This window comes from Salvelinus fontinalis, chromosome 1, assembly GCF_029448725.1.
Source record: "Salvelinus fontinalis isolate EN_2023a chromosome 1, ASM2944872v1, whole genome shotgun sequence".
Lineage (NCBI taxonomy): Eukaryota > Metazoa > Chordata > Actinopteri > Salmoniformes > Salmonidae > Salvelinus > Salvelinus fontinalis.
In genome coordinates, this window is record NC_074665.1 from 45,081,165 (window position 1) to 45,108,861 (window position 27,697).

At 42.8% G+C, this 27,697-nt stretch overlaps 1 protein-coding gene across 1 annotated transcript; it reads left to right on the forward strand.

Moving 5' to 3' along the window:
- Positions 1 to 659: 659 nt before the first annotated feature.
- On the forward strand, positions 660 to 27,381 carry dbf4b (DBF4 zinc finger B). The gene is made up of 12 exons (XM_055922969.1): positions 660 to 811; positions 14,649 to 14,866; positions 15,099 to 15,308; positions 15,531 to 15,581; positions 15,784 to 15,853; positions 16,170 to 16,234; positions 16,445 to 16,487; positions 16,620 to 16,665; positions 20,669 to 20,800; positions 20,995 to 21,133; positions 21,314 to 21,450; positions 22,670 to 27,381. Exons 2-12 carry the CDS (start codon positions 14,711 to 14,713, stop codon positions 24,417 to 24,419), a joined length of 2,799 nt encoding a protein of 932 aa, XP_055778944.1. The 5' UTR covers positions 660 to 811; positions 14,649 to 14,710; the 3' UTR covers positions 24,420 to 27,381.
- The last annotated feature ends 316 nt before the right edge of the window (positions 27,382 to 27,697 follow it).

Below are 27,697 nucleotides of genomic sequence, written 5' to 3' on the forward strand. Positions count from 1 at the left end.
TCTCGTTATTTTAATACTTTTTTTGAATATTCCATGAGGGGTGTTGATGTCAACCGCTTGTATTCAATGGAGAGTGAGATGCTTGCTAGTCTTATGAATATGCATAGACCATCTCAGGGACAACTCTGATATAGAATGTTTTTTCTGAAAGTTGCTGGGATGTCATGTGCATCACACTATCAGTACACTCGTAACAACCTAAGCATTACGGAACTTGTATTAGATCAAATAAGCATCACATATCAAAATAGTCATACATTTTTATCTTGACTTATTTTCTCATTGCCCCCCACACAAAAAAAACTTCTCACTTGCTTAATAATTAATGATCTGCTTAACGTGAACAGATTTTGGGCGGATTAAACTCCTGCTTCGCCTCTTCGTCTCTGGTTACACTAACTACCACAATATGACTATAAAGATGATTATTATTATTGTTATTCATTCTCCCATAAAAAAAATAATTAATGATGTAGGAAGGGGAATTGATAAATGGTTCAAATGTATGATATGACAAATGTATTATTTATTTATTGAACTTTATTTATTGAATATCTATTCAAGGGTCAGCAGTGCTATAATTTGAAATCGCATAGGCCTATCTAAAACTCCTCCGCCTACATGCCCACACTATTTGCCCTACTTGGCTTGCCGTAGTATGCTCAACTGCCCGGATGACAGGGGAATTTGAAAAACAATGGACTGTAAAAACCGGCGGTTGTAGCTAAAAGAGCTAACTAGTGTTGTGATATAAATTGGAAACTTAAATTCGGCAAATGATAATACAAGTTAGATAATTCTGCAACGCCAGGTAAGTCAAATAATAAGCCTGTTGCTAACGTCATGTGTTTCAGCCTTTGTAACTAACGTAAAGTTAGCAGCTAGCCACAGATCAAATAGAAGGTAACTAACGTTAGCTAGCTAACCTCGAATGCATAGGTCCTACTAGTTTGCAAGCTATCGTTAAATGCTGAATTGAGCCCCTCTAGCTAACGTTAGTTGCCTGATAGACCCGACTGTAAATCACAGATTTCTGGGCTCCAATATGAATTAAAGCAGTACAAAAACGTGGAAAGTGCACTTACAAGCGAGAATGTTGAATACCTAACGTTACATATGAACTTACTCTTCCGGGTTCTGTGCGTCTGCTCCGACCTTATTCAGTTCGAAATGTGAAACAAATATCCACAGGAATGTATTGTTAACCCGACTTTTTAGAGCGCCAGTCAGTACTGCTGTTGAAATTTCAACTGCCACATGTACAAAACCATGTAAACACCTGCAAGACTTCGGTAAGTATAGACAGGTGGGTTGTTTAGCAAAAAAACGATGCATGAGTAAAACTGACAGGGTTGGCGTACAATCAAAGGATCGTTGACATTATGTAAACTTTGTGCAAATGTATTTGTTTTCATTTCATAATGAGCACTTGTCTATCATATACATCGTTAGTTGTTGTTTGGCAAGCGAATTTTAGCCATGTTAGCATAGACGTGACAGACACAACACAACACTTGAGTTAAAGTAAAGATACCTTCTTAGAAAATGACTCAAGTAAAAGTGAGTCACACAGTAGAATACCACTCGAGTAAAATTATTTGGTTTTAAATATGCTTATGTACTAAATATACTTATATATACTAGTATATATATACTCAAGCAGTGGTGGAAAAAGTACCCAATTGTCATACATGAGTAAAAGTAAAGATACCCTAATAGAAAATGACGCGAGAAAGTGAAAGTCACCCAGTAAAATACTACTTGAGTAAACTTCTAAAAGTATTTGGTTTTAAATATACTAAAGTATCGAAAGTAAATGTAATTGCTAAAATATACATAAGTATCAAAAGTAAAAGTATAAATCATTCCTTATTTAAACAAACCAGACGCCACCATTTTTTTGTGTATTTATTTATGGATAGCCAGGGGCACACTCAAACACTCAGACAGAATTTACAAATGAAGCATTGGTGTTAGTGAGTCTGCCAGATCAGAGGCAGTAGGGATGACCAGGGGTGTTCTCTTGATAAGTGTGAAATAGAAAATTGTCCTGTCCTGCTAAGAATTCAAAATGTAACTAGTACTTTTGGATGTTAGGGAAAAATGAGTAAAAAGTACATTATTTTCTTTTGAAATGTAGTGAAGTAAAAGTAGTCAAATATAAATAGTGAAATAAAAAAACGACTTAAGTAGTACTTTAAAGTATTTTTACTTAACTACTTTACAACACTGTACTTAAATATATTCCAGGCTGTATTACATTTGGCCGTGATTGGGATTCCCATAGAGCGGTGCACAATTGGCAAGCGTCGTTAGGGTTTGGCCGGGGTAGGCTGTCATTGTACAGTCATGGCCAAAAGTTTTGAGAATGACACAAATATACATTTTCAAAGTTTGTTGCTTCAGTGTGTCTAGGTATTTTTGTCAGATGTTACTATGGAATACTGAAGTAGAATTACAAGCATTTCATAAGTGTCAAAAGCTTTTATTGAGAATTACATGAAGTTGATGCAGAGTCAATATTTGCAGTATTGACCCTTCTTTTTCAAGACCTCTGCAATCCGCCCTGGCATGCTGTTAATTAACTTCTGGGCCACATCCTGACTGATGGCAGCCCATTCTTGCATAATCAATGCTTGGAGTTTGTCAGAATTTGTGGGTTTTTGTTTGTCCACCTGCCTCTTGAGGATTGACCACAAGTTCTCAATGGAATTAAGGTCTGGGGAGTTTCCTGGCCATGGGCCCAAAATATCGATGTTTTGTTCTCCGAGCCACTTAGTTATCACTTTTATCACTTTTACCAAGGCACTCAGACCTAGAACCAGGAACAGATATAGCCCTTGGTTCTCTCCTGACCTGACTGCCCTTAACCAACAGAAAAACATCCTATGGCGTTCTGCATTAGCATCGAACAGCCTCCGTGATATGCAACTTTTCAGGGAAGCTAGAAACCAGTATACACAGGCAGTTAAAAAAGCCAAGGCTAGCTTTTTCAAGCAGAAATTTGCTTCCTGCAACACAAACTCAAAAAAGTTCTGGGACACTGTAAAGTCCATGGAGAATAAGAACACCTCCTCCCAGCTTCCAACTGCACTGAAGATAGGAAATACTGTCACCACCGACAAATCCATTATAATTGAGAATTTCAATAAGCATTTTTCTACGGCTGGCCATGCTTTCCACCTGGCTACCCCTACCCCGGTCAACAGCACTGCCCTCCCCTCTGCTACTCGCCCAAGCCTTCCCCATTTCTCTTTCTCCCAAATACAGTCAGCTGATGTTCTGAAAGAGCTGCAAAATCTGGACCCTTACAAATCAGCCGGGCTAGATAATCTGGACCCTTTCTTTCTAAAACTATCTGCTGAAATTGTTGCCACCCCTATTACCAGCCTTTTCAACCTCTCTTTCGTGTCGTCTGAGATTCCCAAAGATTGGAAAGCAGCTGCGGTTATCCCCCTCTTCAAAGGGGGAGACACTCTAGACCCAAACTGCTACAGACCTATATCTATCCTACCCTGCCTTTCTAAGGTCTTCGAAAGCCAAGTCAACAAACAGATTACTGACCATCTCGAATCCCACCATACCTTCTCCGCTATGCAATCTGGTTTCAGAGCTGGTCATGGGTGCACCTCAGCCACGCTCAAGGTCATAAACGATATCTTAACCGCTATCGATAGGAAACAGTACTGTGCAGCCATATTCATTGACCTGGCCAAGGCTTTTGACTCTGTCAATCACCACATCCTCATCGGCAGACTCGACAGCCTTGGTTTCTCTAATGATTGCCTCGCCTGGTTCACCAACTACTTCTCTGATCGAGTTCAGTGTGTCAAATCGGAGGGTCTGTTGTCCGGACCTCTGGCAGTCTATGGGGGTGCCACAGGGTTCAATTCTTGGACCGACTCTCTTCTCTGTATACATCAATGATGTCGCTCTTGCTGCTGGTGAGTCTCTGATCCACCTCTACGCAGACGACACTATTCTGTATACTTCTGGCCCTTCTCTTGACACTGTGTTAACAACCCTCCAGGCGAGCTTCAATGCCATACAACTCTCCTTCCGTGGCCTCCAATTGCTCTTAAATACAAGTAAAACTAAATGCATGCTCTTCAACCGATCGCTGCCTGCACCTGCCCGCCTGTCCAGCATCACTACTCTGGACGGCTCTGACTTAGAATATGTGGACAACTACAAATACCTAGGTGTCTGGTTAGAATGTAAACTCTCCTTCCAGACTCACATCAAGCATCTCCAATCCAAAGTTAAATCTAGAATCGGCTTCCTATTCCGCAACAAAGCATCCTTCACTCATGCTGCCAAACATACCCTTGTAAAACTGACCATCCTACCAATCCTCGACTTCGGTGATGTCATTTACAAAATAGCCTCCAAAACCCTACTCAATAAATTGGATGCAGTCTATCACAGTGCCATCCGTTTTGTCACCAAAGCCCCATATACTACCCACCACTGCGACCTGTACGCTCTCGTTGGCTGGCCCTCGCTTCACACTCGTCGCCAAACCCACTGGCTCCAGGTCATCTACAAGACCCTGCTAGGTAAAGTACCCCCTTATCTCAGCTCGCTGGTCACCATAGCAACGCCCACCCGTAGCACGCGCTCCAGCAGGTATATCTCTCTGGTCACCCCCAAAACCAATTCTTCCTTTGGCCGCCTCTCCTTCCAGTTCTCTGCTGCCAATGACTGGAACGAACTACAAAAATCTCTGAAACTGGAAACACTTATCTCCCTCACTAGCTTTAAGCACCAGCTGTCAGAGCAGCTCATAGATTACTGCACCTGTACATAGCCCATCTATAATTTAGCCCAAACAACTACCTCTTTACCTACTGTATTTATTTATTTTGCTCCTTTGCACCCCATTATTTCTATCTCTACTTTGCACCTTCTTCCACTGCAAACCAACCATTCCAGTGTTATTTTTTTTTACTTGCTATATTGTATTTACTTCGCCACCATGGCCTTTTTATATATATTTTTTAATTTATATATATATCTTGTTTGCCTTCACCTCCCTTATCTCACCTCACTTGCTCATATTGTATATAGACTTATTTTCACTGTATTATTGACTGTATGTTTGTTTTACTCCATGTGTAACTATGTGTTGTTGTATGTGTCGAACTGCTTTGCTTTATCTTGGCCAGGTCGCAATTGTAAATGAGAACGTGTTCTCAATTTGCCTACCTGGTTAAATAAAGGTGAAATAAATAAATAAATAAATAAACTCCATCATGCTGGAAAAGGCATTGTTTGTCACCTAACTGTTCCTGGATGGTTGGGAGTAGTTGCTCTCGGAGGATGTGTTGGTACCATTCTTTATTTATGGCTGTGTTCTTAGGCAAAATTGTAAGTGAGCCCACTCCCTTGGCTGGGAAGCAACCCCACACATGAATGGTCTCAGGATTCTTTACTGTTGGCATGACACAGGACTGATGGTAGCGTTCACCTTGTCTTCTCCGGATAAGCTTTTTTCTGGATGCCCCAAACAATCGGAAAGGGGATTAATCAGAGAAAATGACTTTACTCCAGTCCTCAGCAGTCCAATCCCTGTACCTTTTGCAGAATATCAGTCTGTCCTTGATGTTTTTCCTGGAGAGAAGTGGCTTCTTTGCTGCCTTTCTTGACAACAGGCCATCCTCCAAAAGTCTTTGCCTCACTGGGCGTGCAGATATACTCACACCTGCCTGCTGCCATTCCTGAGCAAGCTCTGTACTGGTGGTGCCCCGATCCCACAGCTGAATCAACTTTAGGAGACGGTCCTGGCGCTTGCTGGACTTTCTTGGGCGCCCTGAAGCCTTCTTCACAACAATTTAATCGCTCTCCTTCAAGTTCTTGATGATCCGATAAATGGTTGATTTAGGTGCAATCTTACTGGCAACAATATCCTTGCCTGTGAAGCCCTTTTTGTGCAAAGCAATGATGACGGCACGTGTTTCCTTGCAGGTAACCATGGTTGACAGAGGAAGAACAATGATTCCAAGCACCACCCTCCTTTTGAAGCTTCCAGTCTGTTAATCGAACTCAATCAGCATGACAGAGTGATCTCCAGCCTTGTCCTCGTCAACATTCACACCTGTGTTGAGAGAATCGCTGACATGATGTCAGCTGGTCCTTTTGTGGCAGGGCTGAAATGCAGTGGAAATGTTTTGGGGGGGATTCAGTTAATTTGCATGGGAAAGAGGGACTTTGCAATTAATTGCAATTCATCTGATCACTCTTCATAACATTCTGGAGTATATGCAAATTGCCATCATACAAACTGAGGCAGCAGACTGAAAATTCATATTTGTGTCATTCTCAAAACTTTTGGCCACGACTGTAAATAATAATTTGTTCTTAACTGCTTGCCTAGTTAAAGGTTAAATAAGTATCAAAAGTAAATGTATTTGCTAAAATATAAATAAGTATAAATAATTTCAAATTCCTGATATTAAACAAACCAGACGGCACCATTTTCTTGTTTTTGAAATTTACGTATAGCCAGTGGCATATTCCAACACTCAGACATAATTTACAAACGAAGCATGTGTGTTTAGTAAGTCCGCCAGATAAGAGGCAGTAGCAATGACCAGGGATTTTCTCTTGATAAGTGCGTGAATTGGTCAATTTTCCTGTCCTGCAAAGCATTCAAAATGTAACAAGTACTTTTGGGTGTCAGGGAAAATGTATGGAGTAAAACGTTAATTGTTTTATTTGGGGCGGCAGGTAGCCTAGTGGTTAGAGCGTTGGACTTGTAACCGAAAGTTTGCAAGATCGAATCCCTGAGCTGACAAGGTAAAAATCTGTCGTTCTGCCCCTGAACACCCACTGTTCCTAGGCCGTTATTGAAAATAAGAATTTGTTCTTAACTGACTTGCCGAGTTAAATATATATTTTTTAAATGTAGTGAAGCAAAAATATAAATGGTAAAATACAGATGCCACCAAAAAACGACTTAAGTAGTTCTTTAAAGTATGTTTACCACTGCAAATCAAGACATGGTATCAATTATAGGCATGGACAGTATATTGCCTGGGGTATTTGGAAATAGCCACGGGATGGTTTTTCAATACCATTGAATCTATTTCTTAGAATTTTTAAAAAATAAATTTGAGTATTTGTAGCTAATTTTTAAGTAAATACCTGAAGTCAACGTGTTCAATATGTTAGGAGATGAAGAAGCTTGGGTTATTCCTTTCACCGGTCACATAATTTTATTATGACACTTACCGGTAGTCCCCAGTCACGCGGTTTGCTTACAAGCACACTCAAAGAGACTGGAGCATTGTGATTCACTCACTGTTGTTATGCACGTGCCAAATTATCTAGTTACAGTATGGATTTCACAACTAAATGTTTGCTAGCTAGATACAGTGCCTTCAGAAAGTATTCATACCCCTTGACTTTTTCCATATTTTGTTATTACAGCCTGAATTCAAAATTGATTAAATTGATTTTCTTTCTCACCCATCTACACACACTACTCCATGACAAAGGGAAAACATGGTTTTAGAATTTTTTGCAAATGTATTGAAAATACAGGTGTAGTACTTACAGGCTCTAACCAATAGTGCGAAGGAAAAAAAGGTTGTATGTGTAGGAAGGGAAAGAAATAAAACAACAGTAAAAAGACAGTATAACAGTAGCAAGGCTATATACAGACACCGGTTAGTCAGGCTTATTGAGGTAGTATGTACATGTAGGTATGGCTAAAGTGACTATGCATATGATGAACAGAGAGTAGCAGTAGCGTAAAAAGAGGGGTTGGCGGGTGGTGGGACACAATGCAGATAGCCCGCTTAGCCAATGTGCGGGAGCACTGGTTGGTCGGGCCAATTTGAGGTAGTATGTACATGAATGTATAGTTAAAGTGACTATGCATATATGATAAACAGAGAGTAGCAGCAGTGTAAAAGAGGGGTTGGGGGGTGGGACACAATGCAAATAGTCCGGGTAGCCATTTGGTTACCTGTTCAGGAGTCTTATGGCTTGACACCGCCTGGTGTAGAGGTCCTGGATGGCGGGCAACTTTGCCCCAGTGATATACTGGGCCGTACGCACTACCCTCTGAAGTGGCTTGCGGTCGGAGGCCGAGCAATTGCCGAACCAAGCAGTGATGCAACGGGTCAGGATGCTCTCGATGTTGCAGCTGTAGAACCTTTTGAGGATCTCAGGACCTATGCCAAATCTTTTTAGTTTCCTCAGGGGGAAATAGGCTTTGTCGTGCCCTCTTCACGACTGTCTTGGTGTGTTTGGACCATTCTAGTTTGTAGTTGATGTGGACACCAAGGAACTTGAAGCTCTCAACCTGCTCCACTACAGCCCCGTCGATGAGAATGGGGGAATGCTCGGTGCTCCTTTTCCTGTAGTCCACAATCATCTCCTTAGTCACGTTGAGGGATAGGTTGTTATTCTGGCACCATCCGGCCAGGTCTCTGACCTCCTCCCTATAGGCTGTCTCGTCGTTGTCGGTGAACAGGCCTACCACTGTTGTGTCGTCTGCAAACTTAATGATGGTGTTGGAGTCGTGCCTGGCCGTGCAGTCGTGGGTGAACAGGGAGTACAGGAGGGGACTGAGCACGCACCCCTGGGGAGCTCCAGTGTTGAGGATCAGCGTAGCAGATGTGTTGCTACCTACCCTCACCACCTGGGGGCGGCCCGTCAGGAAGTCCAGGATCCAGTTGCAGGGGGAGGTGTTTAGTCCCAGGTTCCTTAGCTTAGTGATGAGCTTTGAGGGTACTATGGTCTTGAACGCTGAGCTGTAGTCAATGAATAGCATTCTCACATAGGTGTAACTTTTGTCCAGGTGGGAAAGGGCAGTGTGGAGTGCAATAGAGATTGCATCATCTGTGGATCTGTTTTGGCGGGCGGTATGCAATTTGGAGTGGGTCTAGGGTTTCTGGGATAATGGTGTTGATGTGAGCCATGACCAGCCTTTCATGGCTACGGACGTGAGTGCTATGGGTCTGTAGTCATTTAGGCAAGTTGCCTTTGTGTTCTTGGGCACAGGGATTATGGTGGTCTGCTTGAAACATGTTGGTATTACAGACTCAATCAGGGACATGTTGAAAATGTCAGTGAAGACACCTGCCAGTTGGTCAGCACTTGCCCGGAGCACACGTCCTGGTAATCAGTCTGGCCCCACAGCCTTGTGTATGTTGACCTGTTTAAAGGTCTTACTCACGTCCGCTACGGAGAGTGTGATAACACAGTCGTCCGGAACAGCTGATGCTCTCATGCATGCCTCAGTGTTGCTTGTCTCGAAGCGAGCATAGAAGAGATTTAGCTTGTCTGGTAGGCTCGTGTCACTGGGCAGCTCGCGGATGTGCTTCCCTTTGTAGTCTGTAATAGTTTGCAAGCCCTGCCACGTCCGACAAGTGTCGGAGCCGGTGTAGTATGATTCAATCTTAGCCCTGTATTGATGCTTTGCCTGTGTGATGGTTCGTCGCAGGGCATAGCGGGATTTCTTGTAAGCTTCCGGGAACAAATTCTTATTTTCAATGACGGCCTAGGAACGGTGGGTTAACTCCCTTGTTCAGGGGCAGAACGCCAGATTTTTACCTTGTCAGCTCGGGGATTCGTTTTTGCAACCTTCCGGTTACTAGTCCAACGCTCTAACCACCTGACTTACATTGCACTCCACGGGAAGCCTGCATGGCAGGCGGACTACCTGTTACGCGAGGGCAGCAAGAAGCCAAGGTAAGTTGCTAGCTAGCATTAAACCTATCTTATGAAAAACAATCAATCTTAACATAATCACTAGTTAACTACACATGGTTGATGATATTACTAGTTTATCTAGCGTGTCCTGCGTTGCATATAATCGATACAAACGGGTGATGATTTAACAAGCGCATTTGCGAAAAAAGCACTGTCGTTGCACCAATGTGTACCTAACCATAAACATCAAAGCCTTTCTTTAAAATCAATAACAAGTATATATTTTTAAACCTGCATATTTAGTTAATATTGCCTGCTAACATGAATTTCTTATAACTAGGCAAATTTTGTCACTTCTCTTGCGTTCCGTGCAAGCAGTCAGGGTATATGCAGCAGTTTGGGCCACCTGGCTCATTGCGAACTGCCTGAAGTCTATTTATTCCTAACAGAGGCCGTAATTAATTTGCCAGAATTGTACATAATTATGACATAACATTGAAGGTTGTACAATGTAACAGCAATATTTAGACTTAGGGATGCCATCTGTTAGATAAAATGCGGAACGGTTCTGTATTTCACTGAAAGAATAAACGTTTTGTTTTCGAAATTATAGTTTCTGGATTCTACCATTTTAATGACCAAAGGCTCCTATTTCTGTGTGTTATTATGTTATAATTAAGTCTATGATTTGATAGAGCAGTCTGACTGAGCGATGGTAGGCACCAGCAGGCTCGTAAGCATTCATTCAAACAGCACTTTCGTGCGTTTGCCAGCAGCTCTTCACAATGCTTCAAGCATTGCGCTGTTTATGACTTCAAGCTTATCAACTCCCGAGATTGGGCTGGTGTAACCGATGTGAAATGGCTAGCTATTTAGCGGGGTGCGCGCTAATAGCGTTTCAAACGTCACTCGCTCTGAGACTTGGAGTGGTTGTTCCCCTTGCTCTGCATGGGTAAAGCTGCTTCGAGGGTGGCTGTTGTAGATGTGTTCCTGGTTCGAGCCCAGGTAGGAGCGAGGAGAGGGACGGAAGCTATACTGTTACACTGGAAATACTAAAGTGCCTATAAGAACATCCAATAGTCAAAGGTATATGAAATCCAAATCATATAGAGAGAAATTGTCCTATAATTCCTATAATAACTACAACCTAAAACTTCTTACCTGGGAATATTGAAGACTCATTTTAAAAGGAACCACCAGCTTTCATATGTTCTCATGTTCTGAGCAAGGAACTTAAACGTTAGCTTTTTTACATGGCACATATTGCACTTTTACTTTCTTCTCCAACACTTTGTTTTTGCATGATTTAAACCAAATTGAAAATGTTTCATTATTTGAGGCTCAATTGATTTTATTGATGTATTATATTAAGTTAAAATAAGTGTTCATTCAGTATTGTTGTAATTGTCATTATTACAAAAAAAATAAAAAATAAAATAGACCGATTAATCGGTATCGGCTTTTTTTGGTCCTCCAATAATCGGTATCTGCGTTGAAAAATCATAATCGGTCGACCTCTAGTGTGTAGTGCGATTGTGTCATCTGTGGATCTGTTGGGGCGGTATGTGAATTGGAGTGAGTGTAGCGTTTTCGGGATGATGGTGTTGTGAGCCATGACCAGCCTTTCAAAACACTTGGCTACTGAGTGAGTGCTAGTAGTCATTTAGGCAGGTTACCTTCGCATTCTTCCACTAAATTATCCAAATGAACCTATAGACTGATAAGCATGGCTGTCAATTGTATTTACATCGACTGGTTTTTCCATCAATGAATAAAAATCATTATTTAGCCATTTTGTCAAGCAACCGTTTTATTTATATGCTTTAAGAAAAAAAGATCAGCCAGAAGTCGATGTAAACCCTGATCTGATCGTCCTCGTACATCAAAGGTTCGACTCCTGACTTTTTGGCTTGGATGGCCAGTTGTAGAACTTTTATCTTTTTCCCTTTAGTTAAGGAACTTTGCGACAATGTCCCTTTGGTTTGCTGCTCATGTCCCCTCTCGGGCCGCCTGTTCAATTTTGGTAGCCCGTATGAAGTTCTACTTGCTCAGTAGTTGTGGTATTACCTTTTCCAGTAATTCTTCAATTTCGGGTTGTTTAACAGCTTTCGGGAAAATTTACAAAACTGTAGTCCTCCATCCCGTTTTGTTCTTTTTGTTAATCCACACTTTTCTGTAGCTTTTCTCATGCGATTTCCCCCATGGTTAACCCGGTTTCGGCCTTGTTCACACGTTTGCCCAGTTTAGTCATATCAGTTTTGATTTATTTGATCATTTCTTTAACTGTTTAGACAGTTTATTCTTGCCAGTGCGAATCTCTGTTAGTAGTGTCTATAAACTCAATTTAGACAAGTCGTCAGCTTCACGGTCCATGGCCATGTTGTTTCGCTGTGTTTGTTTGTCATTTTCTAGGTTTAGTATTTGCCATAACATGCAGTTGCCAACATAACGTTTCAGTTATTTATTGATGTTGGTCAAGTTATTTTCTACTTAAGAGGCATACTTTTCATAAAGGAAGGGAATGCCAAACGGATCACCTTCACCTGACTACCTTACGGCCGGCATACCGGAAATCGTCTCAAATCTTTTCTTTTGGTGTTACAGATGGAAGTCCGATTGACTCATGGATACCAATTTTATATCTCTGCGCTAACGCTAGTTAGCAACTTCCTTCAAACTGCACGCAGACACACGAATGTTATCCATGAGTTCATCTGACTCTGGGGAAGTAGATAAAGAGCTTCATTGCATTAAAGGGATCCTTCTGGATTTTGGCAATCTCATTCCGATATTGGACGGAGAAGATGGGCAGGGTTTCACAGTGCATAATGCTTAATTCCCTTATGTTGTGGAGGATGTCTTTCATCTCAATGGGAACTGTGCGCAAAGGAGTGATATAGCAGCGCCCCTTGCTGTTGAAGGCTTCGTTGCAAAACTGCAGCAAGGGTCTGTCAATAGAACAGGATGTTACCAAACCACAGAAAAATATGTGGTTTTGTGCGATTGCTTTATGGGATAGCTAGCAACTTGGAAACGATTAACCATAATAGTAATGTTAAATAATACACATTGGCTGTTAAAATAATATATTATATGTCTGTTTCCTCCCATTTTAGTATATTGTGATGGTTATGACGTTTTGTTTTTTTCTTATAATTATTAGTTGGAGGAATCTACAGTATCTTCTACCTAGCCTAGCTTTTAGTTAGTAGTGATGCGAACTTTGGCTCTTTTTAGTGACTCATCTTTTTGACTCGTTCAGTCAAAAGAACGACTCATTTCGTTAGTGTACATCTCTGGAGCTACCGAGCCGAATGAGCGCTTATTAATTCTTCTGCAGTCATTGCTGCCAGCAGGTCAATCGAACGACAAAAATGAACTAGTGAGTCGCGCAGAAAAACTAATCATGACTCGAGTCAGTAAACAGCCGTTAAAAAATAACAATTTCACGAAATAGCTAGCTGCTCCGTAAACTAGCTTGACTTGATAGAAAGTTAGAGAAACAAGTTGAGGAAAAAGTAACTCAACAAAACATGTTTTATTATAACCTGAAACAGTGTGTTTCTCCTGTCTTGAATGAAAAGGTCATATTTTGCAATCTCCCAAAATAATTGTAATCTCTCCTTACATTGTGAACACCATATTCACCACCCAGAAACGGAACGAGAGAGCATGAAGATGACATGGCGTAATGAAATACCCGATGTGTACGGGGCATCAGGGATGAGCAAACAAATCGTGATAGCCACACACAGAGACCTGCGTTTCGAGGTCAGTTAATATTACTTTCCTGTGGATATTTTGTCACACATTTCCAACTGAATAAGTACGAAATCAGCAGACAGGTAGAGTAAATTCAAATTAACTTTATTCAACATTGTGACTTGTAAAGGTACTGTTTGGAATTTTTTTACTGTAAAAGTTAGAGACGAGTGAGAAAATACATTTCACTCAGATTAACGTTAGATGGTGTTTTATTTACTTAACCAAAACAGTTAACTCGGGCTACAAGGTGATTCCACATTCTGCCAACGGAATGGGAACGAAAAATATTTTTGGTATATCAGATTGTTCTGGCAATTCTCATATAGGAACTTTATTGTGAGGAAAGATGTTTAACATGCTTTTTACATTTGTATCACAAACCATTTTTGTGAAAATCATAATGCAATTGGCCCTTTATAGACCTGTACATGCCTCCTGTAAGACCTTACCGTACATGATACAGACAACATTTTGGTGCCGTCATACTCCTTATAGTGTGCTGTAACATATGGAGTATGTCTAGATTCTGAAATATGCATTTTCATATAAATTTATTCAACATTTAAAAAATATACTAGTCATACATGAACATTTCCAGAGTGGTCTCTGATATTTTTCATGATATGTCCCATTTTATAAACGTATAGGTAGGTCATTAACCAATCACATTCCTACTTTAGGGTTGCACATTCATCAAATCACCAGCAGAGGGAGTTCGGTTTGAGTTCCCGGTGGTGGTGCTCATAAAATATATCATAACTTCATAATTAGTAGAGAGCCCACTCTGGAAATGTGGAGTATATTGTTCCAAACAATGTCTTAAAATGAACAAAATCAAAGAGTGTGGTTTTGAGATATTCATATTAAGATTTTTGTTGTTGAATATATTTATGTGAAATGTATATTTCAGAATCTAGACATACTCCATATATTACAGCACACTATAAGGAGTATAATGACGACAAAGATGTTGTCTGTATCATGTGCGGTTCAATGATCATAAGGTCTTACAGGAGGCATGCATGGGTCTAAAATTGCCAATTTCATCATGATTGTCTAACAAATGGTTTGTTATACAAATATAAAAAGCATGCTAAACATCCCTTCCTCTGAATGTATTTCCTATGTGAGAATTCCCAGAACAATCTGAGATAGAATCACCATTCAAATCACCTAAGGCCAAGGTTTATTTGTGTTATCCATATGCCTTGGTTTGTTAGGTTTGTCCCTGCGACCAGCAGTCTAGTCATTTTTGGTGTTAGTGGACCAGGACAGGACCACCATGCAGCAGCACCCACCAGGGGCAGGAGGGTGCTTCTTGGGTATGCTGTCCCCTGGCCATGGGGCAAGAAAGCTGGAAGGGAAATCTTTCTACCTGGACGCTGTGAAGAGTCGCCCTGCGGCCTTTCTTGCCGAGGCCATATCCCGTCTCGGAGGGGTAGGAAAGCTGGGAAGAATTGGGGCAAATTAAGCACTGGGGGGGGGGGGGTCAGTCATTAGATCATGACATGCTGGGATTATTCTGTAGTAGACATGAGACCGAGAGACTTCTATATATTTTCATTTCAGATTTTATAGTGCTAAGCCTCAAGGTGGACTCCAGCAATATAACATGATTATATGATGATACATGCAATGATACCTAGTATTATTTTGTCAAATGTTTGCAGAGAATTGAGAGTTTCCTGAATAAGGATGTCAGCTTTGTTGTGACTGGGAGCCGAGAGGGACTCCGAAGCGAGAGTTTCGTAGTGACCCGAGGTGGGTCAGACGGGATGACCGGGGAGTGTCACAGCTCTCCCCGCTCCACCAAACCGAGAGAGAGCATCATGACCAGCACCAGGCAGCAGCGTCCAGCCACTGGCACTCCCAGACCAATGGTATGGCCTTCCATCCCAGTGCCATCCTACTTTGCGGTGCATTAACATCAAACCATCTGTAATATCTATTTTTATTCACAGAATATCATAGCATTAAAAAATATATATATATTCTGTCGTCCATTCATGGCTTCTTGGATGTAGACCTTACTGTGTTAGAGAGCTTCTGCTTGTATTAAAAGGAACTGGTATGGGGTTTCTCAGCGCTTTTTGTTTCTGCAGGTGTGTGGCAGCCGCGGGAAGGCCCTGCTAGAGAAAGCCATTAGGAATAATGTGAGTGCTTTTATTAGGTTGATTATGTGGCCTGATCCCAAACTGTCTCCTACCCTTAGACAGGGTTAGGGCTAGAGGTTGATTTGAAAACGGGTTGTCATGGCCTTGCGGTCGGTTTCCATGTGTGGTAATGGATCTTCATTTCTCCATGCTGTTAGACCTTGTAACACGAAAACACTGCGTCAATGGTTTTATCTTTCAGGAACGGCTTCAGGGGAACAGTGTTTTGGCCAATGCCCGCTCCTGGGGAGTCAAGATAGTGCACGTGGACGGTATCCTTTTCACTATCAAACAAACACCTCTGTAGAACTCACATTTTCATCACTCATACCTTTTTTAGGTTGACTAACTACTTTAACTACTCACAGTTTGTCACAGGATCACCTTGTGTTGAGGTGTCCTACTGTTTGCGTGTCAAATTTTCACCCAGTAATTTACATATCCAAGGAACCTCATTCTGTTGTGCTGTATTGATCCTAAGCTGACAGCAGATGGCGTCAGATAATTTTCTTAGTCTAGCCTGAGCTATTTGGCTCTTACCAAGACTATGGGCCGTATTATTAAATGTGATCCTTAATTTAGATAAAGATCTCCTGACGCATGTCCAACTGTTGACAGCGGAGAGCTCCAAGGCCAAACGCAGGAAAACTGAGGTAATGTGGTACACCAACCTGTTAGACCTCGTCTATCCTAATTTATTATTTTACACTGAGGACTGGCAAATTAATGTCTTTTATAAAGAAAGAGATTGGACCTCTGTCTGCACCAGAAGCATGGTTAAGCCTAAATGTTACTTTTGTCATTTGCTTGTTTGAAATGCTTGCTTTAATAAAGGGCTGATGTTTTCCCATTTTTTGGTTTAGCTGAAAAATCCCAAGTATCCTGCTGTGTCTCGTGTCATCAAAGGTTATTGAATGTTTAACTATTTTATTATTTTCGACTATGGAAATGTGCTGTGGTGTCTTGTAACTCCATTGACTTTCATGCTATTGATGCTATATATTTTTTTCTGCATTCTCTTTCTCCCTTGGTCCACAGCTGGTGCTTTGAAGTCCCCCTATCTGAAGGTAGAGGATTCAAGCAGGTGGGTCCCTCTCTCCTCCTCTCCATGCACCCCCCCCCCCCCAACACTTCAGCTGCTTCTAAGCAATAGGCTACATCCCATCTCCTCAGTCCTGGGGGCAATTCAAGGCCAAGTGCAACAAGACACTGCAAGATCTTTGTGTCTCCTCAGTGCGCGTTTCCCCTTCAAAAAGCCAACTCCACCTGACCCCCACCTCCCCATGTAAAGATATCTTTCCCAACCCAACCCTTTCCCTCTCATCTCCTCTACCGAAGCCTGGCCTGCACAGTGTGGGGGCTAAGGCAAGTGGGGAGCTTGGCTAGCATGGGCCTTTAAAATTTAATCACAACCTCCAAGAGGGCAGAGTGTGGAGGGGTGACTCGCTGCTGTTCTTGTTTAGCCAAAAGTCTGAATAACAAGGGTGGGTTGTATTCCCATTGCCCTCTTCCCCGAAGTGTGCAAAATAATTGGTACAAGCCGAACAAAGATACCAACATCCACCATGTTTCTTACACCAGTCTATTCCTTCGAAATCAATGAGTAAACACTATGGGGAGAAGGATAGTCGAACTGCAACCTTGGTGTTTATCAGGAGGTCAAGGAAGAGGTGGAGGTCTAGGCAGGATGGCTAGAGTAACTCTGAGTAAGACATTCTGCGTTAGCGTCATAGTAGCTGAGTCTTGGAACAGAAGCAGTCCACAGTTTGCCAGCTAATCACTCTGAAACCAAAATGTGGGTGGTGATCAGTGATGTGCGGTGAGTTGGATGGCTGGGTCAGCACTGGCTAGTATCAAAGCCAGGTTTACTCACAAATACACCTTGATGAAGGCCAAGTTAACCGTACAACAGATGGCTCCAACAACCAGTGTAACATAGGCTATTAACTGAAATTGACAACATTTTCACCAAATGTAATTACCAATGTAGCTAAAATACAGTGCCTTTGGAAAGTATTCAGACCCCTTGACTTTTTCCACATTTTGTTACGTTACAGCCTTATTTTAAAATTGATTATATTATTTTCCCCCCTCATCAATCTACACACAATACACCATAATGACATAGCAACAACTGGATTTTAGATTTTTTTGCTAATTTATCATTTAAAAAAATATCACATTTGAATACTTATGTAAATAAGGTATTTCAGTTTTTTTTAATTATTATACATTAGCAAAAATGTCTAAACCTGTTTTCACATTTTTCTATTATGGGGTATTGTGTGTAGATTTACTGAGGATTTATACTTTTATATATTTTTAAATTACATCCATTTTAGAACAAGGCTGTTACATAGCAAAATGTGGAAAAAGTCAAGGGGTCTGAGTACTTAACGAAGGCACTGTACATGGCGGCATATTTCAATTTCATCCGATAAAATGACACACTGCTAGCTCGGTCATAGACCGATGTAGCATCAACAGTTACAACTGATAGGTGGCACTAAAAGACCAATATATGGACACATTTCATCAGAATAATTCGCACCGCAAACTCAATAGCCTTTCACAATAGATTTACAATTCTTCCAATGCGCAAACACACACACATGATTATGTGAAATATTACACACACACATATGATAAAATACGGTTCTAATGCCATTTTCATTTCAACAATCGAAATTACTGAACAATGCAGTTGAAAAAGTGTCTCATCAAAACAAAATTCTAGCTTCAAAGCGATGTTGTCTGATTCAACAGTAGTCTAACCTTCAAATTGCCAGGGAAAATGCATTTAGGCCTAACATTACTTGTATAGTTAAGTCTGTTCTTCTGGTGAACCTCTCTGTGACAGAGCTGTAAAAGTCACAGCAGAACCCCATGTCCATTATTTTATTCTGTATGCGCACAGCAGGGCCACGGTTGTGGGAAACGCATCCCCAAGGCCCATTATGTCCACAAGGCATAAGTAAATGTCTAATATGTGTGAAAGTCGGGGGAAAAGTATGAATTGGTGATGCCGTTACAGACAAGTGGACAGTCCAGTACATGGTGATTGCATGTCAGGTCTTGTGTGTAGAGCTCCTGTATGCTGCCTCTGTCTGGTCTTAACTTTCATTATAGTTGACGTTCTGCTCTTCCACTCTGATGTTCCAAACGGTACGCTACATTATTCCAACTTGGAAAATTGTTCCGAGGTGCGATAGTGTCCAGTTGACAGTTTGTTTTTGCAAGCTAGCTAGCTTTGTTCAGTTCAAGGGATGCGAGCGCCAAATTATGTAGACACACACAAATGTTGCTCAGCTTACACCAGGCAATACCCACACAACATGTTTAGGCAATATGCTGTGCAAAATATGAAATTGGCTCGAATGAAGCTACTTCAAGCTAGGCAAAGCAGCAACACCTATGCTGACCCTGTCCATTAACAATGACTGTAGTCAGGAAAGGCTGCACATGTAAAGAGTATTAATGGAATTGAATGGCTGGAAAGAATGAATAACCTGGCACCTTTCCTGAGGTTTTGATGCAGTTTTAGCACATTTTGAGGGTTTGAGCGTAAATACCACCAGAATCATTGATAAAAAACAGATAACAAAAAATGTCAATTTTATTTGGATTTCATGACAGATTTTTAAAAGTAGTTTATCACAGGGCACTTGCCTACCATGACTGCACGTCACAGGTGGTGATGCTCTGCCCCTGGCCTTTGTATATCCTCTCCACCACCCCACCCGATGCTAGCTTAGGAGGCTAGTGTTTCAGCCAGGCTGATTTCCTTAATTGAACTTTTAGAACTCCCCTGACTGTTAGGTAATGTGACGAGTGCCATCAGTGAGGCAGGCATTCGGGCTGCTTCCTGGGAGCCCAGGGCTCAAGCGGAGGATACGGTTTCTTCTGTTCCACCGTGCCTTTGCAAGCAGCCCTGCATTGAATTCAGTGGACACGAAGGGGGACTCAATGTGCTAAAAGCAATTTTCAGCAGCCCTATCATTTAAGCTAATTACAGGGCCATGCCTGCTCAGCTACGGTATTAGGCCCATTCCATGAGAAATTGAGCCCGTGTGCTGTGACAGCTAAACCCGTTTGGTTGTTAGCTGGGTCATGTTCATTAGGACACACTGTAGCCAAACATTCAATGGGAATCAAGAATTTCTTATTGGACAGATGGTACTCTCTTTCTGAGCGATTTCTAACTTTTTGTACCTACTGAACACAACCCAGGTCTTAGTTGGGGTCTGTTTGATATAAGTCAAGGCTAAGACCTTACTGTAGTGTACAGTATTTACAGTGCATTCGGAACCTTCCACCATCTCGTGCAGCCAGACGGAAGCCACTCCTCAGCCCACTTGAAGTTTGCAAAAGGCACCTAAAGGACTCGTAGACCATGAGAAATAACTCTGGCCTGAATGCCAAGCGTGACGTCTGGAGGAAACCTGGCACCATCCTTACGGTGAAGCATGGTGGTGGCAGCATCATGCTGTGGGGGTGTTTTTCGGCAGCAGGGACTGGGAGACTAGTCAGGATTGAGGGAAAGATCCTTGATGAAAACATGCTCAGGACCTCAGACTGAGGTGAATGTTTACCTTCCAACAGGACAACGACCTTAAGCACACAGCCAAGACAATGCAGTAGTGGCTTCGGGACAAGTCTCTGAATGTCCTTGAGTGGCCCAGCCAGAGCCTGGACTTGAACCCGATTGCACATTTCTGGAGACCTGAAAATAGCTATGCAGCGACGTTCCCCTCCAACCTGACAGAGCTTGAGAAAAATGGGAGAAACTCTCCAAATAAATTTGCACATTTGGAAAAATATGTTTTTGCTTTGTCATTATGGGGTGTTGTGTGTAGATTGAGGGGGGGGGGGGGGCAATTTAATACATTTTTAGAATAAGGCTGTAATAAAATGTGGGAAAAGTCGAGGGGTCTGAATATTTTCCGCACTGTATGACTTGTTTTAACAGCATGTACAGTGTAATCAAACCGAGCGTTATCCAAGTGTATATTTTCTGCTGTGCAATGACTTTCACCTTAGATCTAATTGTAGTATCCAATTCTCTCTCCTGTTTGTTATGGAACCAGGAAATACAAGGCCCTGCACATGCAGTCCATGACCTTCCCCACTCTATGCTACTCTGGCCGGTTCAGTCCTTTTGAGCCCCCTGCACCCCCCCAGCCTGAGAGAGTCAAGGAGCAGGAACAAAACAAAGCCAGGTATAACACACTGAACAGGCCACAAGCCAAACCTTACTGGCCTTGGAACTCGGCCATTGCTTGTTTTTATCTCTACGACAGCCCAGCAATGGTGCTCTTTTGATGTTGGTGTACACATTATATGGTTCAGACAATACATTTAAGCCTTTTTATACAGAGGGAAGACACTTCTAACTTTTCCCCCCATTAAATAGACAGATAATTAAGAGTTTGAGTACAAGCCAGGACAAACCTCGAAGCCCTCTCCCACGCAACCCCTCACTTTGCCGGGCACGCAAAAAGAACCTGGGCTACTGCGAGTGCTGTCATGAACCCTTTAAGGACCAGGATGAGGTAAGACGTGTATCCAAGTCTTTTTTTTTCTTCTCAGTTGTCTGTTAATGTCAATGTTTTTGTCTCTGTTAATGGTTTGTCTGGTAGCTTGTGTTTTGTATGTCTGTTTTTGTCAACGTCAATATTTTTGTCTGTATTCTATTTCTTTCACTCCTCACTACGTTAACTCTTGTCTGGCAGCACTTGCAGTCGGCTCAGCATCGTGGCTTTGTGCAGGACCCCTCCCACTACAGCCTGGTGGACCAGCTGGTGGCTGACATGGAGCCGGGCTTCGCCCCCTGTCCAGCCCCAGAGTCAGCAGCCACAACACTGCTCAGGTGAGAGCCAGGCCTGTCCACTAACATGGCATTGTCTTACGTTCGTTGGCGTCACTCCTACGCAACGCTCGTCCCTCAACAGACCGGTCTTGTAAGTCATTGAACTGATATGTTGTGGAACTCCTATTCAAAATCTTATATCAGAAAGCATCTGCCATAGAAAATTAAAACTTCCTAATTTCTGAAATTATTGCGCTCTCCTATGGCTATTTATAAAACAGGCTAAATTACACATGTTGTGAGAGTGATTCAATAATTTGCAAATAAAAACATAGCGGTGGCTACCTCCTGCAAAAATTATGTCCGCCAGTGTCTTGATCAGCTGCTTAGCTAACTTGTTGTAGGTAGCTTACTGACATAGACCTTTAGTGACATGCCTAGCTTGTTTTAAATTACCCTGAAGTTGAAGCTAGACACGCTGTCCCAAAATGAAGAGGGACCTTTATCAGAAATTAGTCAGCTTGTTTCTCCTCCTTCGCTTAGCTACTTTGCAACATTGTGTCATCTGAGCGCAGCAGCAGTTGACTCCGGAAGCTACTGCACTGACTCACGGCAGAACAGGCAGCTGCTTCATCGTGAAATTGTCAAATTTCTGAAATTATTTTCCATCCTTGAAGCCCTAAACTCCTGAGCTAAAAATGTTTTAATTAAGACTTCCAAAAAAAACGCCAACATTATACAGATTTATTGTTTTAGATTAATTCAGACTGTTTTGAGGCAGACATGGGGTTCAGCAGACAATGTAGACCACAGGTGTCAAACTCATTCCACGGGGGGCCGAGTGTCTGCGGGTTTTCGCTCCTCCCTTGTACTTGATTGATGAATTAACATCACTAATTAGTTAGGAACTCCCCACACCTGGTTGTCTAGGGCTTTATTGAAAGGAAAAACCAAAAACCTGCAGACACTAGGCCCTCCGTGGAATGAGTTTGACACCCCTGTTGTAGACTAACTAATTTTCATCTATCCCATTACTCATTGCAAGATACGAGACATGTCGGTGCAGGCGGAATCGTCACGCTATCTAGCGTAAGACAATGCTAACACGGTTTAGAAGTACCCTGCTACTATAATGCGATCCAAATTATAATGGAGGTTCGATTAAAATCACTTAAAATTGTGCCATACCATTCACATGTACCATGGTTATTTCTCAGAAATGTTCTCTTTAAAAAATGATCTTCTAAAAGTGGTGTTGTGCTTTCTGCTGCCCTATCAGGTTGGAGACTCCCCCACTTCTACTACAACTGCCCCACAGCCCCTCTGAGATGCAGACGCACAGTGAGACGGAGCACGCCATCCAGGCTCTGCTTACCCAAGGCTCACCGATCAACACCCTGGACCCAGATCCAAGCCCTCCCACTCCGAGCCTAGTCCCCCTGTCATCCCATGCCCAGCCTCTCTCCCCCTGCCCTGACACCCTCAGCCTACTCCTCCTGCCATCCCTCCCCCAGCCTCTCTCCTCCTGCCCTGACAACCACCCTCCCTCCCCTGACACCCTTTGTCAGTCCCCCACCCTAGCCCCCCTACCAAACCACTCCCAGCCCCTCTCCCCCTGCCCCAACACCCAATGCCAGCCCCCAAGCCCCTACTCCCAGCCTCCCACCCCTAACTTATCCCCCATATCATCTAACCCCCAACTACTCTTCCCTTGCCCTGACACCCTATGCCAGCCCCCCAGTCCCTACTCCCATCCTCCTGTCCTCAGCCCTAAAACCATGTTTCCCTTTGAGCCCATGTCCCAACCCGACAGCCCCTACTCTCAGCCCCCAGTCCTCAGCCCCCAGGTCCTGCTTCGGTCCCCCACTCCTCACCATCCCACAGAGGAGGAAGATATGGAGATTGACAGCCATCTGTCAGCATCCGCAGAGGTGGAACCAGTCCCTCAGACTGTCCCAGTTCGGTCTCGCTCCCTTCCTCGGCTCTGGATCACTGCAGCGAACCAGAAGAAACGCAGCCGATCAGTCAGTCCTGACACCAAGGCCAGCAAGAGGAGAAGGACCTCCCTGGCCAACCGTCACAAATCAAAACCCATCTGGGGCTTCAACAGTGCTGGATGGACAAGGAAGGAACACCAGCCCTTAGTCCCATCCACATATACTGGCAATGGACATGAGCTTGTGGCTAAGGCCTGCTCCCTGCCCAAAGAACTAGGAACTGCAGAACAAAGACAAACCACAGATCAGCTGGAAGTGAAGGGAATATCACTGGTGCCAACAATAACACAAGAGAGAATAAACAAAGTTGGGAGCGGTGTGGGCATCCGAGCAGCCAACCACTGTCACTCTGTGTCCATGTGTGGTCCGGACCATGCAATATGTCCTTTGTTGAAGGTGGACAAGATAACCAGTTGGCCTCCAGTGGAAGTGTTTGATACAAACCGCCATTCTTTTGCCACATCCGCTCGCTCTTATACAAGGAGCTTCCCAAGGCTTCCCGTGAAGTCCACAGGCAATCCGTCAGGTCATATGGATCATTCCATCTTCATGGACGGGGGTGTTCTACAGCAGCACTCCACAGTGACTCCAAACATCATTGCTTCTTTCCCTCCCCAGCTTCTTCACCACCCTTCAGATAGACCAACCCACTGCCCCGCCTCCAGCCAGGACTCCAACCGCTGCCACTCCCAGTCAGTCACCTCCATCTGTATCGAGTCTGCCCTGCTTCCCGACCTGGCCATCCCCTCTGACTCGGACTCGGACTGGGAATGCGATCTCATGTCCCGCCTCGGCCCCACTGCCGCCACCTCCGCCCCTTCCACCCTTTCCCTCCCGCAACCAGCGGGGAGCCACCACCAGCAGCTGGACTTGGAGCTACTACAGAGACCCTGCAGCACCTGGACGCTGCACGACACCAGCTATGAGTCGCATCTGTGCGCTGTGTTGCAGCAGCCCCTCACCCCGCCGCCGGACCCCCCTCTAGTGTTTTCCAGGAAAGTAATGCAAAGTCTAGAAGTGACTCAGCTCTGACTCGGGAATGACGGAAGAAGGGTTGGTTACTTGACCCATCGAAGTCCCAATACACAAACTGTTTGACCTACGTGGTTTTACATATGAAGTCGTCAAACAAAGTGGACAGACATAACAAACATCGCAACTAAATAACATTGACGTTGAAGCTTGTATTTGTCAGGCATCTCCCCAAAACTCTACGGATTATTCAAGATGTATTACTGCAGAATGCCGCAATTACATCCTTATAACACTGACTTACGAGGACCTGATGAGGATCCTATGGCCTTGTGTTTCTGGGCCCATCCCTGATCCATTAATAATTAAAGCACCCAGGCCATATTTTGTCTCATGCAGACTTTTGTCTTTCAGCAGCAATCTCCGGGAACAAGCAACGGTATTGAGAATTTAATGAGTCTCTGCTGGAGGGGGCATTACTCAATTAGTTTAAGTGCTGCGTCTGGATCGGCTCCCAGTAGCGCCGGTGTTGATGTTCAGATGGGCTAAAGAGTTAAGTGAGTGAAGGACTCGACAGGACTCTGCAGTCCCAGCCAGAAACTCTGATTAATCCTGAAAGGGCTTCTTTGAAGGAGATCCAACGAAAGGGACTGGATGAGTGAAAGGGATGTGGGGGCTTGCCACAGTGCACTCACCACTGATGGGATCTCCACCATATATATTCCTTTGACAACTGTTTCATAATATTGTTTGCCGATTATAGAGTTCCAGACATATGAGGTGTGCTTGCAAGAACTGTTTTTTTCAGAGTTAAAAGGTTGGGACAAAATGTCCCAAAAACTTCTGATAAGTGAAGTGGATGTTTGCAACATTTTTGCCTCATTGTGTTACTTTAAGCATGTGTCTTTTTCCAAGTTCAACAAAAGACTGACTCCAGCTGAGTATTTTATTATTTTTCTTCACTAATTATGTTGAATATGACATTATCTCAAACTGAAGAATGGTTTTATAAAATGTGCTTTATTTCTGAAAGGTTTGTCAGCGTTCAGCCTTTCACAATGTGAATGCATAATGTCTCATGTTGGTTTTAACAAATGTTTAAAATGTAAATATATACAGTACCAGTCAAAGGTTTGGACACACTTACTCAATCAAGGGTTTTTCTTTGTTTTTACTATTTTCTATATTGTAGAATAATTGTGAAGACATCAAAACTATGGAATAACATATGGAATCATATAGTAACCAAAAAAGTGTTAAACAAACCAAATATTGTATATTTGAAGTTCTTCAAAGTAGTCACCCTTTGCCTTGATGATAGCTTTGCACACTCTTGGAATTCTCTCAACCAGATTCACCTGGAATGCTTTTCCAACATTCTTGAAGGAGTTCCCACATATGCTGAGCACTTGTTCTTCACTCTGCGGTCCAACTCATCCCAAACCATCTCATTTGGGTTGAGGTTGGGTGATTGTGGAGGCCAGGTCATCTGATGCAGCACTCCGTCACTCTCCTTCTTGGTCAAATAGCCGTTGCACAGCCTGGAGGTGTGTTTTGGGTCATTGTCCTGTTGAAAAACAAAATGATTGTCCCACTAAGCACAAACCAGATGGGATGGCGTATCGCTGCAGAATGCTGTGGTAGCCATGCTGGTTAAGTGTGCCTTGAATTGTAAATAAATCAGTGTCACCATCACACCACCTCTTCCATACTTCACAGTGGGAACCACACGTGCGGAGATCATCCGTTCACCTACTCTGCGTCTCACAAAGACATTGCGGTTGGAACCAAAAATTTCACATTTTGGACTCATCAGACCAAGGACAGATTTCCACTGGTCTAATGTCCATTGTTTGTGTTTCTTGGCCCAAGCAAGTCTCTTCTTCTTGGTGTTTTTTTGTTGTAGCAATTTGACCATGAAGGCCTGATTCAGGCAGTCAGCTCTGAACAGTTGATGTTGAGATGTGTCTGTTACTTGAACGCTGAAGCATATATTTGGACTGCAATTTCTGAGGCTGGTAACTCTAATGAGCTTATCCTCTGCACCAGAGGTAACTCTGGGTCTTCCTTTCCTGTTGCGGTCCTCATGAGAGCCAGTTTCAGCATAGCGCTTGATGTTTTTTTGCGACTGCACTTGAAGAAACTTTCAACGTTCTTTAACTTTTCAGTATTGACTGACCATGTCTTGAAGTTAATGATGGACTGTCGCTTCTCTTTGCTTATTTGAGCTGTTCTTGCCATAATATAGATTTGGTCTTTTACCAAATAGGGCTAGCTTCTGTATACCACCCCTACCTTGTCACAACACAACTGATTTGGCTCAAACGCATTAAGAAGGAAAGAAATTCCACAAATGTACTTTTAACAAGGCACACCTGTTAATTGAAATGCATTCCAGTTGACTACTTCAGGAAGCTGGTTGAGAGAATGCCAAGAGTGTGCAAAGATTGAAGAATCAAAATATATTGTAGATATGTGTAATTTCTTAGTTTTGATGTCTTCAGTATTATTCTACAATGTAGAAAATAGTAAAAAATAAAGAAAAACCCTGGAATGAGTAGGTGTGTCCACATTTTTGACTGGTACTATATATTTGCTATAGTATGCTTTTAGACTGGCTTTGCTTACGTGAGTGACTAGGTTCAAACCATATGTCAATGGGACAAACCCGGGTCTCCTGTGTGCCACAGCAATTGTCGTCTGCTGAGGAAGCTAACAAAGTATTTTGATACGCAGAAGACCCAGGTTTGAAACCAGTTAGTCACATTGGTACTGTGGGTCTCTGCGAGGAAGTCATAAGGGGTTGAAATGTAACACCAGGTTGTTCGGTGAATCACATTATGAATAACCTTGCCTGAGACTTGAAGAAGACTTGCGTTAGCTTCCCGAGGTAATACCTTGAAGGCTTTATCCTGGATATGGCCAACAATTCTAATTTTTGACTGTATGGCGGAATTCATTTGACAGTGTTTTATTTTTAGGTATAATAAAAGTTTAAATATGTTCTATGATGGGAGTGACACTAGGATGGCAACAAATGAATTGTATGTAGTTTTAATCGGCTTTCTCCATTCTGATTAGTTTTGTACTCGACCAAACTAGGACCGAACTGACAGCAATGTAGTCCAATTTGTAGAACTAATTTATCTAGCACTGTATCAACGTATCATTTTAGACGGTATAGTGAAAATCCATACCAGTATACATAAATACTATCACGTAGCCCCACTTTCACTCAACAGGCTTACACAGTCTTGTGTGCAGGAGACAAGGATTCTAACCCAGTCATACACAATAAGTACACTTCTTGATCGAGAGGTTTACAGCCGGTTACAGCA

What these genes read in the sequence shown, in the direction of transcription:
- dbf4b (XM_055922969.1), top strand. Translation starts at nt 14,711, where the DNA reads ATGCAGCAGCACCCACCAGGGGCAGGAGGGTGCTTCTTGGGTATGCTG. An exon ending in CCAAACGCAGGAAAACTGAG is followed by an intron (nt 16,235 to 16,444) that starts GTAATGTGGTAC and finishes TTTTTGGTTTAG; the next exon opens with CTGAAAAATCCCAAGTATCC. An exon ending in CAGGAACAAAACAAAGCCAG is followed by an intron (nt 20,801 to 20,994) that starts GTATAACACACT and finishes CCCATTAAATAG; the next exon opens with ACAGATAATTAAGAGTTTGA.